Source organism: Prionailurus viverrinus, unplaced genomic scaffold (assembly GCF_022837055.1).
Source record: "Prionailurus viverrinus isolate Anna unplaced genomic scaffold, UM_Priviv_1.0 scaffold_40, whole genome shotgun sequence".
Lineage (NCBI taxonomy): Eukaryota > Metazoa > Chordata > Mammalia > Carnivora > Felidae > Prionailurus > Prionailurus viverrinus.
Window position 1 is genome coordinate 2,414,162 of NW_025927608.1, and position 17,964 is coordinate 2,432,125.

General features: G+C 53.5%; 1 protein-coding gene across 6 annotated transcripts in view; it reads right to left on the bottom strand.

Annotated features, from left to right (window-relative positions):
- CFAP161 (cilia and flagella associated protein 161) overlaps positions 1–17,672 on the bottom strand; it is a 36,651-nt gene extending 18,979 nt beyond the window's left edge. Inside the window, exons 1-10 of one of the 6 annotated variants that reach the window (XM_047846829.1) lie at positions 17,626–17,672; positions 15,496–15,670; positions 15,173–15,264; positions 14,323–14,412; positions 12,853–13,085; positions 11,809–11,893; positions 7,409–7,567; positions 5,237–5,364; positions 4,440–4,641; positions 2,171–2,226 (exon numbers count right to left, since the gene is read on the bottom strand). In XM_047846829.1, coding sequence (XP_047702785.1) covers positions 4,446–4,641; positions 5,237–5,364; positions 7,409–7,567; positions 11,809–11,893; positions 12,853–13,085; positions 14,323–14,412; positions 15,173–15,241 — 960 coding nt within the window. In that variant the 5' untranslated portion in view covers positions 15,242–15,264; positions 15,496–15,670; positions 17,626–17,672 and the 3' untranslated portion in view covers positions 2,171–2,226; positions 4,440–4,445. Of the gene's footprint in view, positions 1–2,170; positions 2,227–4,113; positions 4,642–5,236; positions 5,365–7,408; positions 7,568–11,808; positions 11,894–12,852; positions 13,086–14,322; positions 14,413–15,172; positions 15,265–15,495; positions 15,671–17,625 lie in introns of those variants that run through there. The other 5 variants (XM_047846830.1, XM_047846831.1, XM_047846828.1 and 2 more) reach the window with 5 other exon arrangements.
- Positions 17,673–17,964: the final 292 nt, after the last annotated feature.

Below are 17,964 nucleotides of genomic sequence, written 5' to 3' on the forward strand. Positions count from 1 at the left end.
CCCAAGTATGGAGTCCTCTCTCCCTCTCTCTCTCTCTCTCCTCCTCTCTCTCCCTCCCCCGCTCCACCCTGGACATCTCTTCACCCGTCCTCCCTCCCCAGGCCTCCTGACACCTGCCTTAGTTCAGAGCCTCATCTCTCCCCCCCCCCAGGACCCCTCTCCCTCCCTACTGCTTCCATAATAATCTTTCTAAAGCAAAATCATGCCACTTTCTTCCTCAAAACTCTTTCAAAAGCGGACCGTCGCCTTTGAGCTGCGATTCGACTTCAACAAATTGACACGCACAGCCACCAGTGATACTCAAATTAGTTAACGACCTGCCCTGTTTTCCCTGAAAATCATGGGGCACCAAGCAAACAAAACAGACTCCAGCCACAGTGTCCTGAAGGCCCCTTGCTGAGCCAGACGAGAACCCTTCCTTCAGTTGGGGGAGGTGTAGTGAAGTGCAGGGGTCCCCCCCTCCTGGGAGATGCCGGGGTTGCTGGGGGCACCGAAGCGGCCCCTGGCCAAGTCCCCGCCTCTCAGCAAAGCGACAAAAGCTGCAGCCCAGGGACACGGAATGCCACCCTCCCCCGCCCCCGGCCCTGGAATGCCCTTTCCAGCTCAGATGTCATCTGGTCCCCGGGCGCCAGTGACCTCCCCGCTCTTCCAGGGCCAGCCGGGCCAGCCGGGCCGGAGCGCTCTGCGCAGAGGCTGGTCTCCTGCCTCCCTCGCTGCAGGATCTTGTCCCGTTTTCACTGTGTCCACCGCCCCAGCAACAGAGGCAGCACACCGGGTGTGTCCCACAACCACTGAGCCAGCGAGCGGTGGGGCTGGGGGAGCCTGGGGGCCAAGACTCAGGGCAATGACGCTAAGCAGCAGCCGTGAGCCCGCGGTTCATCCCGTGTAAGACCCCCACGTAGGCACCGAGCACACAGCTGCCTTCTCCACCTGCTACTGTGAACCTGCACAGGAAGTTCTGAGTTACACACACACACACACACACACACACACACACACACACACACATTTGTGCTTCTAAATTTTACACATACCTATTAAACTCCTATGAACACTTTTTAATTTTTTTAACGTTTATTCATTTTTGAAAGAAAGAGACAGCATGAGCAGGGGAGGGACCAAGAGATGGAGAGACACAGAATCCGAAGCAGGCTCCAGGCTCCGAGCTGTCGGCACAGAGCCCGACACGGGGCTCGAACCCACGGACCGAGAGATCCTGACCTGAGCCGAAGTCGGACGCTCAACCGACCGAGCCACCCAGGCGCCCCTAAACGCTTACGTACGTTTAAAAACTAACATTTTGAACATTAGAAAACACACGTTAATGCACTTTAAAGAGTAAGGAAATGATAGGCATAGAAGTTCTAAGCTTTTCTTTCCACATCTCAATGGGCCGTCTTGTGTGTCCCACACTGGAAGCCACCGCTGAGGTGCTGTGTGCCTTTCGGACACTATAACTACATCCAGAGCAAGAGGTCACTCTGCACAGAAAAGTCTAGGTGTCCACCAAAGCCCAGATCAGATGCTGTAGATTACTCATACAGCTGGAAGCTACCTCTAAAGGCACACAGGGCGTCTTCTATAGAAAAAAAATAGCTTTAGGGCAGCTGGGGGGTTCAGCCGGTTCAGCATCCGACTTCGGCTCAGGTCATATCTCAGGGTTTGTGAGTTCGAGCCCCACATTAGGATATGTGCTGGCAGCTCGGAGCCCGGAACCTGCTTCGGATTCTGTGTCTCCCTCTCTCTCTCTCTGCCCCTCTCCTGCTCACGCTCTGTCTCTCTGTCTTTGAAAAGTAAATAAACACACGCAAACATTTTTAATACATAAAAAAATAAATACAGTATGCTTTGAGCTAAAAGGCAGCCTATGGAATGGGAGAAGATACTTGCAAACGACATATCGGATAAATGGTTAGTATCCAAAATCTATAAAAAACTTATCAAACTACACACCAAAAAAACAAATAATCCAGTGAAGAAATGGGCAAAAGACAAGAATAGACACTTCTCCAAAGAAGACATCCACATGGCCAACTGACACGTGAAAGGATGCTCAACATCTCTCATCCTCAGGGAAATACAAATCACAACCACAATGAGATACCACCTCACACCTGTCAGAATGGCTCACATGAACAACTCAGGCAACAACGGATGTTGGCGAGGATGCGGAGAAAGAGGATCTCTTTTGCACTGCTGGTGGGAATGCAAGCTGGTGCAGCCGTTCTGGAAAACAGTAGGGAGGTTCCTCAAAAAATTAAAAATAGAACTACCCTATGACCCAGCAATGGCACGACTAGGTATTTATCCAAAGGCTACAAAAATGCTGATTCGGAGGGGCACACGCTCCCCAATGTTGACCGCAGCTCTATCGACGATAGCCGAATTATGGAAGGAGCCCAAATGTCCATCGACTGATAAATGGATAAAAAAGATGTGGTATATATATAACTATATGAAATACTACTCGGCAATCAAAAAGAATGAAATCTTGTCATCTACAACAACGTGGCTGGAACTAGAGGGTATTACGCTAAACGGAATAAGTCAGAGAAAGATAGGTATCACATGACATCACTCATATGTGGAATTTAAGAAACACAACAGGTGAACACAGGGGAAGGGAAGGAAAACTAAGATAAAAACAGAGAGGGAGGCAAATCATCAGAGACTTCAATACAGAGGACACACTGAGGGCTGCGGCAGGGGAGGTGGTAGGGGGATGGGCTAGACGGGTGACGGGCACTGAGGAGGGCACCTGTTGGGATGAGCGCTGGGTGTTTTACGGAAGTGACGAAATCACTAAGTTCTACTCCTGAAATCATTATTGCACTATATGCTAACTAACTTGGATTTAAATAAAATTTTTTAAAAAGTAAGTTAATTTAAAAACCAAAATGAGTGTGGGGCGCCTGGGGGGCTCAGTCGGTGCAGCGTCCGACTTCGGCTCAGGTCGTGATCTCGCGGTCCGTGAGTTCGAGCCCCGCGTCGGGCTCTGTGCTGACGGCTCGGAGCCTGGAGCCCGCTTCAGATTCTGCGTCTCCCTCTCTCTCTGCCCCTCCCCTGCTCACACTCTGTGTGTGTGTGTCTCTCTCTCTCTCAAAAGTAAATACACGCTAAAAAAAATAATGATAAACACTAAAACATTTTTTTAAATAAAATAAATACATAATGATAAAAATAAAAAGATTGTTGCCTCTGCTCCAAATCACTTAAATGAAGATCTCTGGAGGTGGGCTCAAGCATCTGTGTTTCTTAAAGCCCCACCCCAGAAATGGTGCTTTGGTGGTCTGGCAGGCAGCTGGGCACTGGGCTTCCTCCTTGATCTTCAGGGGAGCCAGAAGTGCAGCCAGGCAGAGAACGGTGAGGAAAGCCTTCCCTGACCACCTCAAGGAAGCACTGCTCCCTCCCACTCCTCCTCACGTAGTGGGTCTCAACCTTGGCTGCATTAAGTCCGAGTTTCCGGGCTGGGGCCCAGGCACCAGTAATTGCCAGAGTTCTCCAGGTACATCCACCACACAGCCGCGGACGGGAACCACCACCCTGACTCCCAAAGCACTTGCTGGCAAAGGCCTCCCTATAGAGTGTCAATCCACATCGGCTTGAAGGAGCGTCTATGTAAAACACGTCTACACCACCTGTGGCTTCCTGTCTGCCTCTTGGTAGATTTACGTGGGAGACAGCCTCCCGGCTCATCGCTACCCACAAGGCTGGGGGAATCTTCATCCCATTAAAACACCCCACACGTCACGGACCCTCCACGAAGGGTGAGGAGACGAGCAAACACGCGGAAGGCAACATGTTTATTTCATCAGGAACTTACTGATCGCACGGGCGCCATGACTAAAGTGCCCATTTCAAAGAGTAAAGGGGTTCTGCGGTTTGAAAATCATGACACCACAGCGTGACCAGGCAGGTAGAGGTCCTGACCACCCCACCCCCCGCCCCCCGCCCCCCGCCCCCGAGTCAGAGGTAGAAATGAAAATACAAGGGGGAAAGCATTCGTTTCCAAGGGAAGGCCACAGCTCACAGCTCCACACTGTTGATTTCTTAGTATGTTGTTTGGTGGGGCGGGTGTTGGGGGGAGGGGGGGCGGGTGACAAAGATCCCGTGTGGTTCTGATAGCTTTATCGCACACACATAGCTTTCAAAGGAAACACACTGTCCTCGTAGAAGCTGCCGCTACATGGGATCTACAGTTCTTCAGGAACTAGTGATCAACAAAGAGTATCATCCGTCACCTTCAAATGCCACCTAGGAGCCATCTCCCCAGAGCCAGTTTCTTTCTGTGGCCCAGACCCCCACCACTAATTCAAGAATCTTCACACAGCCTTTGTTTTAATAGAGTGTTCAGGGACTTCTACGCCTTACTGAAAAATGGCGTGGGGCACGGCCAAGATCATCGATTTCTAGCAAAGCTACGTTTTTCCAGAACGCACCTGGAGTCACTGCGCCCCGGGGTCCGTGGCCTGCTCCAGGGCTGGGGGGTCCTCGGCCGGTGGCTTGGGCAGGTCCAACATGGCAGACGAGCCTTTCCTGGGATTCCCGGTCACCAACATCCAATGGTTGCTCGGCTTTTCGACTCTGTGTGAATCCAGATGTGTGTGGACGGCCACCTCAGCTTCCTTCCCGAAATAGGTACTGGGGCAAGAGAGAAGGGACACGGGTTGGAAACGGGGTAATGGCCCTGGGTAAGCTGTCCACATCATCTTCGACAGCCTCTGCTCGGGGCTGCCTCTACAATACGTCTTTGCTGGATGTTTGACCTGCTCGGGCAACGCCAAAGCGCCTGGGGTCCCATTATCGCTAAAATCCTCTTGTCAAAGGGGCGCCTGGTGGTTCAGGTCATGATCTCCCGGTTCGTGGGTTTGAGCCCCGCGTCGGGCTCTGTGCCGGCCGTGCGGGGCCTGCTTGGGATTCTCTGTCTCCCTCTCTCTCTGCCCCTTCCCCACGTGTGCTGTCTCTGTCTCTCTCGACATCAGCAAATAAACTTGAAAACAAAATCCTCTTGTCAGGGAAAAGCTTCTGGGACACAAGGGGCTCCGGTAGGGTTTGCCACGCCACCAAGTCAGTCCTTGGTGACGATATTTCATCATCAAAGGACTTCTTGCGTGCGGGGGGGGGGGGGGGGGGGGGGGGGGGAGGGCACCCTCGTGAAACCGAGCTGCCTTGCTCAGAGGCACAACCTCCACGCCCATCGTGGATGCGAAACCCTGCAGCAAAGCTCCTTCCGTACCTCAAGAAAACATGCCTGGGGACTGCTAGCCCCCGATTCGTGCCGCAGTGATAGATGAGGATCTTTGCATTTGCCTTTAAAGAGGAAGAGACAGTGCTGTTTGCATTATGCATTAAGGCCTCCGATTCCTGAAAAGCAAAAATTTGGAAACATACTATATATTCATTTAAATTGCATTTAAAAAAAAAAAAGAAGAAGAAGAAGAAGAGAGGGATTGGGATGGAATAACCTAGAAGCCAAAGCGTACTGGATCAACGTCACACCTCGTTGCAGGTGCACCCACAGCAGAATGTCGTAGGGCATTCAGAGCCACGTGGGAGCAGACCTTCCCCCAACGCGAGAAATAATCAGGGGTGTTTTTAGGTGGAGAAGAAAAGGATACTCCTGATGTTCTATTGGGAAAAAAACTAAATAAAAACAAAAAGCAGGCATGGGCAAAGAAATCATAAATGACAGTGGCTTCCTCTGGGACGTGGAACTTCGCGGGTTATGTTCGTGTTACTCGTTGTGTTCTCTGATTTCTCCTTCAGGGAGCATATATTATGTTTAGAATCAGGAAAAAAAAAATAAATAAATAATGTTATCATTTCAAACTCCTGGCCGCCGTAAGCTAAACGCTGTGGAGAGAGACCGGAGCGGCCCCCGACCCCCAGGGGGATGGGCCCGGCACCCACAGCAGGGTCCTCGCGCTCCCGCGGGACGTCGCCGGCCGCGGGGTGCCCACGTCAGACCAGGCCACTTCCGCAACCCGGACGGTCGAGGCACAAACAAGACAGTCTGTGATCTCGTCTGAACACGGACGAGCCGTGAGCGCGGTCCGAGCCCCAGCACAGCAAACGTCCGCCCCTCTGGGCCACGGCGGGCGGCTGCCGCTTCTGGACCGATGGACCGAGGACGGCGTGAGCCCTCGCTCTGGCCCGCCCCGTCCGTCGCTAAGATGCGCCACGGCAAACAGCACGGCGGACGTGCTCCACCCCGGGGGTAACCGGCCGTGTGGGCTGGACGGCGTCGCCCGGCACGGTAGCCCGGCCAGGGGTGAGGCGCCAAGCGGGGTCTGGGTCAGCAACGGGCCGGACGCCCCGCTTTCGCACGAGCACAGCCGGGACCGCGGCACGACCACGCGCCAGCCGCCGGCAGCCAGGCGCTGCTCCCGCGAGCGCAGGGGACGCACTGGCCACCTACTGCTCCCCACACCTCGTCAGGCAGCCGCCGTCTTCACCCGCGCTCCGCGGGGAAGAAAAACGAGACACTAACGGTTGAGATCATGGCAATGGCGAGCGATTTCAAGGAGAGCAAAGCCGGCCCGGGGGGCGCGTCGCCGGGGACCCCGCGTGCATTCTCTGTGCTAGAAGAGAGACCCTGGTGAGCGCGGGTCCGCCTGCAGAGCCCGGCAGAGGGGCGCACGGGGCCGGGCGGGCGCAGGTGGCCCCTAGCTGGGGGCCCCCTTCCGCGAGGCCACCCCGCTGGTCACCCCTTCGAGTCCCTGCCCGCTGGGGTTCCACACGCTTCCAGTGACTCCCAGCAACCCCCACTCTGCGTCCGCGGGAAGCGTCAGGAGCCAGCAGCAAAGCGCCTGGCCCAGCGGACTCGCCTTCCCGTCAGGCCCGTGCGTGGGGCCACAATCCCGCAGGGCCCGGGCTCCCAAGAAAACGTCAGCAGTGGGAACAGGAAGGATGGCCCTGCAGGACCCAAGCTTCCAGGCCCTGCAGAAATTTTCTTCTCAGGGGCGCCTGGGTGGCGCAGTCGGTTAAGCGTCCAACTTCAGCTGGGTCACGATCTCGCGGTCCGTGAGTTCGAGCCCCGTGTCGGGCTCTGGGCTGATGGCTCAGGGCCTGGAGCCTGTTTCCGATTCTGTGTCTCCCTCTCTCTCTGCCCCTCCCCTGTTCATGCTCTGTCTCTCTCTGTCCCAAAAATAAATAAAAAAACGTTGAAAAAAAAAAATTTTTCTTCCTGGAAGGAAGCAGGTCATGACCCTCACCGTCCCGGGTGAGGGGCTCTCAGCCTGACTCAGGGGCGGGCGCCCAGCCTGTGTGTGTCTACAGCTGGCAGGGGCTGGGCGGAGAGAGCACACAAGTCACTTTAGGCCCTGGCGCGCTGAGAAGCCCCGGTGTACAGACAGGAGAAAATCGCATCCTCAGAACAGCTCCTGGGTCTCCCCCAGGCAGAGCTCACCGGAACGGGGGCGCCTTCGTATTCCAGGCGCAGCTGGGGGTCCAGGAAGGCGGCCTGCCAGCAGCTCAGGTAGGAGACCTCATCCGTCAGGTATGCCTCCTGGAGCAGAGATCTCTTGGACGACTTCTGGAGGGTCCTGTGGTCACTGGATAAATACAGCTGAAAAGGACAGCGCACAGATGAGCTACGTCACGCTGCTCGAAAGGCTGGGGACACGAACAGCTAATTGGCCGACGTCAAGGGCATTCAAAAGCAGCTTCGGAAAACCCCGTTCTTGCCGACTTTTGAGAACACTCTGTTTTCCTCTGCCTTCGAGACGCCGTCTCAGAATGCTGAGGCCGCCCGCCGCCCGCATCAGCTCCGCTGCCTTTCCTTCCTTTGAATTTTGTTCGTGTTTATTTATTTTTGAGAGAGAAAGAGACAGCATGAGCAGGGAAGGGGCAGAGAGAGGGGGAGACACAGAATCCGAAGCGGGCTCCAGGCTCCGAGCCGTCGGCCCAGAGCCCGACGCGGGGCTCGAACTCACGGACCGCGAGACCGTGGCCTGAGCCGAAGTCGGATGCTCAACCGACTGATCCGCCCGGGGTTATTTCTTCCTTTGAATACCAAACCCTCTGTCTCCTCCTGATCCCGCCCCCTCTCCTCACTCTCAGGACCTAGGCCTGGACCACTATTTTTCTTCTGAGAAATAATTATGCATGAAACTTGTTCCATGAAGCCAAGTGTCCTTAAAACCGTCCCTGTCACAGCTACGTTTACTGTGAGCCTCGGAGGGGGGCCCACGCCCCCGTGGAGCTGATGTCCACACTTGGGATTTATTTAGGCCGCTCTCTGGCCACCTGTAACTGGGTCAAGAAGCACACCATCCTGCAGAAAACTCCAAAACGTTAGTTGTTTGTTAGTCCTTTACTGATTCCCCTTGACCCTGAACCTGGAGGCCGTCTCTGCAGATTTCGGTAGGTTTTCATGTGCAAAGCTGTGCCGTGAGGCGCTACGGGGAAGGCAGTAACAGGTTGCCATCGTGAAGGTGTTTCCTGATGAGCAGGAGAGGGGACGGAGGAGGTGAAGGGGAAGCACCCGTGAGGCGTGGTGGCCAGAAGGGACGTGCAGAGCTGTAGGCGGGCACACGTGGGGACACGTGCTCTCCCAGGGGCTCACGAGAGCTCTGAGGGAGGAAGCAGTGTGGTGCCGGGAGTCCACGGGCAAGGCTGACCGCGTGTGGACACGGGACATGTCACAGAGGGCCTTAAATGCCACTGTGGTGGCAGCACTTACCAAGCCTGAGCCCCTAAAGGATCAGTCTGGCAGCACGCACCTACTGTGGTCTGAAGTCAGGACAGACCGGAGGGGTCAAGCCACGGGGGGCCTGGATTGAGGTCCCAGCACTGGGGATGAAAAGACAGGGCCAGGAGCACTGCAAAGGGAGAACCGTGGGCTTGACCACAAGCTAGATGTGGGCAGGGAAGCCGGCCGGGCCCACACAGGCAGACAATGCCGACGTCAAACCACAAACCCCGCTTTGTCAAAGAAAGATGATAACGACTCAGGAACAAGTCTAAAAGGTGGCGATTACCAGATTTTTTCAGGAACGCCCCGGAAACACTTGCTAATTCAAAGACAAGGTCCAGAAATATGAGAATTTGGGAAGAGAGGCAGTCGTCAGCCCTGGAAAGAGAAACAACTGTCTGCCCAGAAGTCATAAGAGAACCAAGTGGGGGGCCCCTGGGGGGCTCAGTCGGTTAAGCGTCCAACTTCAGCCAGGTCACGATCTCGCGGTCCGTGAGTTCGAGCCCCGTGTCGGGCTCTGGGCTGACGGCTCAGAGCCCGGAGCCCGTTTCCGATTCTGTGTCTCCCTCTCTCTCTGCCCCTCCCCTGCTTGAGCTCTGTCTCTCTCTGTCTCTCAATAATAAATAAACGTTTAAAAAAAAAAGTAAGAAGAGAACCAACTGGAAAAACCACTGGAAGCGATAGGAGTGACTTCATCAAAGGCGAGCATGAACATCAATGACTTTGTCACATTTTTGTTGCAACTATGGTAACACCCAGTGGGAGATACCAAGAGACAACCTTCACGGGGATAAGCGTCAGGTCCACTTGAGGAGAACCACAAAACTTCACTGAGAGATAGGAAGAATAAATGAGTATGCAGCGGGGCATCTCAGAAGAGCATGCATGTCATAGAGCTACTAAATCCGTGAACTTGCGCAGTTTTAGTGGCCAATCAAAACCGCCGCGTGATCTTTCTCCCCATCCGGGGGCGGGGGGGGGGGGGGGGGTGGGGGGGGGTGGGCAGAGAAACCTGCAACAGTAGCTGCATCTAACTGAGACGTTCATTCCTAATGCGATGCAGACGAAGAGGTGTGACGAGAGAGACAGCCCTAGAGCTGTCCGAATGTCGAGTATACCCCTCGGACAAAAATACACAACTTGAGCTCAAAGCGTCCAGATAGGAAGCTGAGAGAGCTCGTGGATGTATGGGGACCTCACGGGTGCTACGCAAGGCATGATGTGTCAGTGAGGAAAGAGTAATTATTCAAGAAATAACACAAATGTGGCTCTTTAGTCATTGGGGGGAAATCACATGTCTGCACGGAACCCTGTATCAGAATAAATCTCAAGCGGCTAAGGAGGACCTGGGGCGCCTGGGGGGCTCAGTTGGTTGAGCCTCCAGCTCTGGATTTTGGCTCAGGTCATAATCCCAGGGTTGTGGGATCGAGTCCCACGTGGGGCTCTGTCCTGAGCATGGAGCCTGCTTGGGATTCTCTGTCTCTTTGTCTCTCTCTCTCTCCTGACCCCTCCCCCACTCTCTCTTTCTCTCTAAAATAAAAATAAATCCATTAATTAAAGAAGAAAAAACTCCAGGGCACCTGGGAGGCTCAGTCAGTTGAGCATCGGACTTCGGATCAGGTCATGATCTTGTGGTTCGTGAGCTTGAACCCCACATTGGGCTCTCTTCTGTCAACGCAGAGCCCGCTTCGGACCCTCTGCCCCCCTCTACCCACATGTTCTCTCTCTCTCTCTCTCTCTCTCTCAAAAAAAAACATTAAAAAAAAAAAAAAAAAAGAAGAAGAAAGCAAGAAGAAATCCCAGCACAAGGTCAACTTGAGCCATCAAGAAGTCGATACAAGTTTCCCTTTCTATAGTATCTCTGGGGCAGGGGCAGGAATTGCAAAGGGAAACACTGATCCGTTTACTCAAAAATACGGTAAAACAACTATCATGTCAAAGCCAAGTAGCCAAAAAAGATAAATAAATTAAATAAAATAAAATAAAATAAAATAAAATAAAATAAAATAAAAATAAAAGCCACATAGCAGGTGGCAGGAAACATTACCTGCAAAATGACAGAACGTTATCGTCTGTGGAAGGGCAGGTAATAAACGCAAATCAATGCACAGGTGGAGAAGAGAGAATTTATAGGAGACAAAGGAGTTGGGAGAGTTAAGGAGAGAGTGGAGGAGAGAGGTAGGGAACAAAGGAGGGAGGGAGGGAGAGAACAGACTACAAAAGAAAGTAAGCCAAAATGTTGGGAATGTTAATCTCTGCATAGGACAACTGTGACTTACTCCCCTCCTTCAATGATTTGGTATTTTCTCTACTTTCTACGTTTCAGAGCAGGCTGCAGCTGACCATCTGCGGTGTAGGGGTTCGACTGGCAACGCTGATTTTTCTTGGCGGCACAAGAGGCAATGATGCTACACGATACAGTGATGGAAGCTGTGATTCAGGGAGAGACGGTGCGGAGTACCCAGTCCGCCACCTAACGGCTGAGCGACCCGGGGCAAAATCACCTGACCTTGTGCCTCGGTGTCCCCATCAGTAAAATGGGCGTAAAACGGTCCCTAGCTCACAGACTTGTTTGGATATCGAAGTGAGTTCATACAAGTGAGGCAGTGAAGCGTGTAGCAAGGTGCAACAATCCCACGTTATAGATGACAAAGACTCAAGAGAGGTCAACAACTTTACCCAAAGCCCCACCCCATAGATCGACATTTCAGCTGGAGTTAAACCCACATGTAGCTGGTTCTAATCCCCAGGGGAAAGAGAAAAGTCAAGTTTAAAAAAAAAAAAAAAGGAAAAAAAAAGTGATCAGATAATACGCCTTGCTGGCCTTGGTGACATTGACAGGTGTCAGATGATTATTGATTAATCCAATCATTAACTTTCGGGTGGAGCGGTGTAAATTTTGGTTTTGCGTCAGCTGCGTAGCAAAGGAGGGTTTTCTCCCTTCCTCCTTAGCGCCTGAGGGTATTCGCTTCGTAATTGGAAAAGCAACGAGGCAAGGAAGTGACCCCCGACACCGCGTGTGCAAAGCTCCAGGCTGAGACCGGGACCAAGTCAGAGACGGAGCAGACGCCTGCAGCGTTCCCTGTCCCCTTCAGCCGGCGGCCGCGACTCACCATTTTGTCTTCAAACCCTCCCGTGGTCGCGAGGCAGAAGTCCTGTCCGTATCTGAGGACTTGACCCGTGGCGTTTCCGTCTGCCCTGCGCGTCAAGAATAAGCATCGAGTCAAGTCTCTGCAGTGCGATCCCTGCCACGTTCTAGTTCTGGCGCGTGCAACTCTGTTTATGACCCACGTTCTCGCTAATGCGTGTCCACACTTTCGAGATGGCCGTTTCTGTTGACCCTCAGATCCGGCTGGCACCCTGTCCCTGCGTCCCGCCACAGCCAGAACGCACAACGCCCCTTTATCTGTGGGCCCAGAGCACGTCACGCTGCCCTGCCCTGAGGAATTCTGGTCAGGTGCGCGGACAACTTTAGAAAGATCCAGGGTGACACATTGATTTGAACACACCTAACACAGCCTTCCCCCTCAACCCTCCGGGACGCGGAACTTGTGCTCGGCGTTTGGTTGTCTCAGCATGAATGAATTACCGGTATTCAAAAGAAATCTGAAGACTAAGAGGTCGGGCTACATTTTCGTAATAGAAACATTGCTATCCTTATTTCACGAGCAAAGTGAAGGCAAGGCTTTCCTACTGTAATCACGGATCTGCTCTCTGAGGATTTAATCGCTCATTTTCAAAACCTCAGGCACATTTTTGGTAAACAGTTCATTAAAAAGAGCAACTCCCCTTGCACCGAGCTATCTAGTTTCGCTGTAAAAGCAACAGAGTGATTAAAAGCCACAGAAACACCCATAATGAGCTCCGAGCACCCCGAGAAGCTGTTAGCAAAACCCAGTCCAGGCGGAGTGTGAATTTAGTTCTCTGGATCCAATACCTCGGAAGGAAGCCTTTATAAGCGAACACGAATTAGCAGTTGCCCTGAGGTTTAAGGTGAAGGGTGTGTAAAAAGGGCCCCAACGGCGTCCTCAGGGGGGGTGGACGGCAAGGCGGGAATCCCAGAGAAGGTTCCCACCGCCTTGGCCTCCAGGCACCCTGAAGCTCTGCGCGCAAACACATTTATGGCAAAAACGCGCGGACAACGGGAGCGTCTCTACCTCAAAATGGTGAAAGTGTTTCTGCCAACCGGGATCCTGGTTTGAGCTGCGCTCAGGCCACACGGCACCTCTAACTCGCCGCTCAGATGCGCTTTAATTTCATCGGGAGTCGCGCACAGGCTCAGGTCCCCGCCCAGAAACAGGTGGGCCTCCACCTCCGCGTGGGCGGGGTTCACCAGCATCACCTTGTCGCCACAGCGAACGTACCCATCCTCCGACACGGAAAGCTGCATCTACAACGGAAATGGGAGTTTTTCAGACTCACCTCACTGCCACGTGCACCTTCTTTTCTTCACTGTCTAGGACCCATTTCGTTGGCGGTAATACCACTCGGACCACTTGGGTAATACCCACTCTGGCTCCCTCCAGTTTTCCATTTCCTTCCTTTCCCTCCCACGTCGCCAAAGTCCCCCCCCCCCCCCAAATCCCCAGTGAGGTAGAAAAAGCCGATGAAAAACCACTCAGGCTGACTCCACCACTAATGGATTCAAACTCACTGGAAATGCCTTCAGCACCAACCAAAGGGTGTTTTACATATTCCTGCACTGATGCCTTCATTTCTTCACTCGGAAAACGAGGGTAAACATAATTAAGGGCAGCTTTCTCCTCTGTTCCTAAAATCTTAGGGAATTTTAAACATGGTGGTTTTCAGATCTAAAGGAAAAAACCACCACCTGGTATCTTCCAAATGATAATTCATTTATGGGACGTTTGCTTGTCTGACTCACACTTAATTCAGTAGAATTTTGAAAACAGTGCTTGAGTTTAAAATTATCAGTCTCAGTAAGAGACTCTTTTTTTTAATTGTTTATTTATTTTTGAGAGAGAGAGCGACAGAGTGCGAGTGGGGAAGGAGCAGAGAGAGAGAGAGAGACAGAATCGGAAGCAGGCTCCAGGCTCCGAGCTGTCAGCACAGAGCCCAACGCCGGGCTCGAACTCACGATCGGTGAGACCATGACCTGAGCCGAAGTCAGACGCTTAACTGACCAAGCCACCCAGGTGCCCCACCATCGTTTGTTTTTTTTTTTTAATGTTTTAATTATTTTAGAGAGAGAGAGACAGAACATAAAAGGGGGAGGTGCAGACGGAAAGGGAGACACAGAATCCAAAGCAGGCTCCAGGCTCCGAGCTGTCAGCACAGAGCCTGACGCAGGGCTCGAACTCACGATCAGTGAGATCATGACCTGAGCCGAAGTCGGACATTTAACCAACTAAGCCACCCAGGCGCCCCAATAAGAAACTCTTAAACACAGAGAACAAACTGAGGGCTGATTGGGGGCGGCGCAGGGAATATGGGGGATGGGCCTTGAGGAGGGCACCTGTTGGGATGAGCACTGGGTGTTTGTATGTAAGCGATGAACCACAGGAATCTACCCCCAAAACCAAGAGCACACTTTATGCACTGTAGGCTAGCCGACCTGACAATAAATTATATTTTTAAACATTTTTAATGAAATAAAATCAAATCACCGGTCTCAAGAGATTCTCTTTGAGTCTTCTGTTTCTCTGTATCAGAAGCTGTCCTTTAGCTCTCTTCTCCAAGAAGTCCTTCATGAGCTCCTGGTGAAAGACGGAGAGAACGTGACCCATACAAGGACAACAGGCCTGAACGATACAGATGCTGGTGGCAGGTAGGTCAGAAGCACATCAAGTCGAAAGAGCAAAATTTGACCAAAAGAAATGTGAGCATAATGGGGAAGAGTGGAAATTCTCTTAGCATTTTTAAAATATCGTTGCTTCATCGTAGAACGTTTGAAAAAAATGAGAAAAGCACAAAACAGAAAGAAAGACAAGAAAAAGCAGCATCACCTTGGAGGACTCCAGCCAGAGAGGTCCTGAGTAACCTTTGGAGGCCATGTGTCCCCCGCTGAGGTCTCAGCAGGTTGGTCGGTGATTGTCGCTGAAAGCCCACCCCCCCAACCCACCCCCCCCCAATACACACACACACAGCTAGATGGACACGTGATGGCCCAGGGCCTCTTCTGAGCCAGTGTCAGTGACAGGGACACCACGGGGACACCTAGGAGGCAGTGTGTGACGGGTGGGGGAGTGCCAGGGGGCAGTGCGTCCACGTAGAGCCCCCTCCCCGCCTGGACGGCGGCCTCTGGAGCCCCTGAGTCTGTAAGGGCGGAGGGAGCGTGATGGGCTCTGGACTAACCCGGAGGCACCGAGTTCGGGACGTGTGACCGGGTCAGTGGGCGGCAGGTGAACTTTCTGGGCGTTGGGAGATGCGCGGGGTGAGGGGTACTGGGGGCTGCGGGGTGAGGAAGGAGCCCGGGACGCTGGACTTGGGGCGGGGAGGGGGGTCCCCGGGACGTACCTCCTCCAGGTAGATGTCCTCGTTCCAGTTGCCCATCCGCACTCCAGGACCATACAGGTTCTGCGCCATGGCGCCCTCTCCTCTGTCGGCCCCTGACACCGGACACCGGCGGTGTTAGCGTGCCTCGTAGTCATGGCAACCGCCCCCACCCCCCGCGATTGGCTAGGCTCAGGGCCTGCTGGCCAATCGGTGACAGCACAGGAGCCAGGGGCGGGGAGGAGTGAGGGTTGGAGGCGTGGGCAAAGGAAGGGTGGGGGTAGGTGAGGGTTGGAGGGGTCGCCCTCCCCACCCCCTGCGTCTTCCACCCCCCAGGGGAGATCTACCTGAGCTGGGCTGCAGAGCAGGGGGGAGGAGAAACTCCAGCGGGCAGGCCTCCTAGAGTTAAACACGTCAAACCTTTTCCTTCTGCGGCTCTGGGCAAGCTCAGTCCAGGAAGGATGGGGCTCTTGATCTCAGGGTCGTGAGTTCCAGCCCCACCTTGGGCGTAGAGATCAAGATCTTGAAAATAAATACGAAACCATTTTCTGATGTGGGGACCAAAGGCAAAGGAAATGTAGATGAAATCAAATGGCCTTATAACCTGCAGCCCGCTGACAAATACTTGAGGCGGGCAGAGGAGGATTTTCCTTCTGGAACTCTCCGCTGTCCTAATGCTAATGCTTTGCCAGAGGGGAGAACAGCCTTAGCTTGACAATAGCCAGGCCTCGGGGACCCTGTGAGTCCTTCTTAGCATATGAAAGTCCTTCTGGACGCTTCACCCTGTGTTTACCTCCCCCAACTCCCAAGTGTATAATCAGTCTCTCCTCAAGGCCCTGTCTGTCCCCTAGTCCTCTCCCTTCGGTGAGGGAACAGAAAGAAAGCTGACACCCCACCCCACCCCCATTCCTCAGGGGGGCATGTGTGACATTCCTCAGACGCTCACGGATGCCCCAGGGCAAAGGAAAGGGAAAAAAAAGCAAACAAAGGGTTAACTGATAGAGATCACAGCCCTGGGGAACCTGAGTCCCCATCAGTTTACATATGTCTTGGTAAATTACAAGAAAAAGGCAACTTTGCCCAAAGCCTAAGCTCCAGAAACCTATAGGCCGTTGAGAAACCTGCAGGCCCTTGAGATACTGGAGGCAAATACGTAGAACCTTCCCCACCCCACCCCCCCAAGCCCCTGCGGTCCTAGTGTTAACTTCTCAAGAGAGGGAAAACAGCCTCGGCTTGACAACAGCAAGGCCCCTGGCATCTTCCCAGTCCTCGTTAGCACATCAAAGTCCTTCTGGAGGCTTCCCTTAGGCCTTCAGCTCCCCAACTGCAAAGTATATGAGGAGCCACTCTTCACCACCCCAGTGCAGCTCGCCCGCCCGCCCGTCCTGTCCCCTTGCTTTCATAAAGTCGCCTTTTTGCACCAAAGACAGTTCAAGAATTCTTCCTTGGCCGTTGGCTCCAAACCCCCACCTTTTCCACATCATTTTCCTTTTCCTTTAACTTTTCGAATCTGAATGGAAAACCCAGCGCAGGTAAAGGACCTGTCACTCGTTGACACAAAGAGGAGCTTTTGGATGGAAACCCACCCCCCCCCCCCCGCCCCCTGCCACCTGTCTTGTGGCGGTAGCAGCAGCAGAGTGACCTTGACCCTCAAAGGATGCATCCTCAGTGCAGAAATTTGGAACCCAAATAACATCGAAGGAAGCGGGAAGGCAGAATTACGTCACTGCCTCAGAAGTAGGACACGTGTCATGTTAGCCTATTTCTGTTCACACGGTTCTGAGGCAGGACAGTGCTCCCTGGGCTTCACGGCATCCCTGCCTCCCCCCTCCCCAGTCTCCGAGGGACCGACAAGCCTGTGGTTTGCAAGAATTCCTGATAAAGCTAGAATAGGCTGGAGCCAACGTTTTCAAAGATCGTGACCTGAGCCGAAGTCGGAGGCTCAACCCCCCCCCCCACCCCGTCTCCATGTAATTTAATGAAGTTGTAATGAGTCAGTTGTTTAGTAAGAACTTACCCCAGTGCGGCTGCGCCCCCCCCACCCCCCCCGCCTCCGGGGCGCCGCTCTGGTCGAATATGCTGCGTCTCTGCACTTTATGGGCACAACAATACGCTATGTACATCCTATCTGTGAAACTGCTTTTTAAATGAACCAGGAGGGGTGCCTGGGTCGGTTGAGCGTCCGACTTCGGCTCAGGTCATGGTCTCGCGGTCCGTGAGTTCGAGCCCCGCGTCGGGCTCTGGGCTGACGGCTCAGAGCCTGGAGCCTGTTTCAGATTCTGTGTCTCCCTCTCTCTGACCCTCCCCTGTTCATGGTCTGTCTCTCCCTGTCTCAAAAATAAATAAATAAAATGTTAAAAAAAATTAAATGAGTCAGGAGAAGACCTGGGCCACGGACACAACCGGGTGATGATGGACGCAATCCTTGTCGCTGGTGCTCCCTGCTAGCGCGCGTGGGTATGAAAGAGCGGACCTACCTCGGCCAACTCCATCTTGTTCCGTGTCCTCCACCTTGAGTGACTATGTCCCCGACTTGGCCCCTTTCCGGGAAAATCCCAGAAACCTCAGACCACGCCTCCTCCCCTTGAGTAACCTCCCGCTCACCTGATCAAATTTCCCAATCAAATCACGCCCGGCAACCTGCCTGACGGGACTCCGGCCCTTTCCCAGCCAATCGGCCGAGGCCACGCCCCTTCCCCAGCCAATCGGCCGAGGCCACGCCCCTTCCCCCAGCCAATCGGCCGAGGCCACGCCCCCTTCCCCAGCCAATCGGCTGAGGCCACAGCCATTACCTCACCAACTGCCCCTAGACCCCT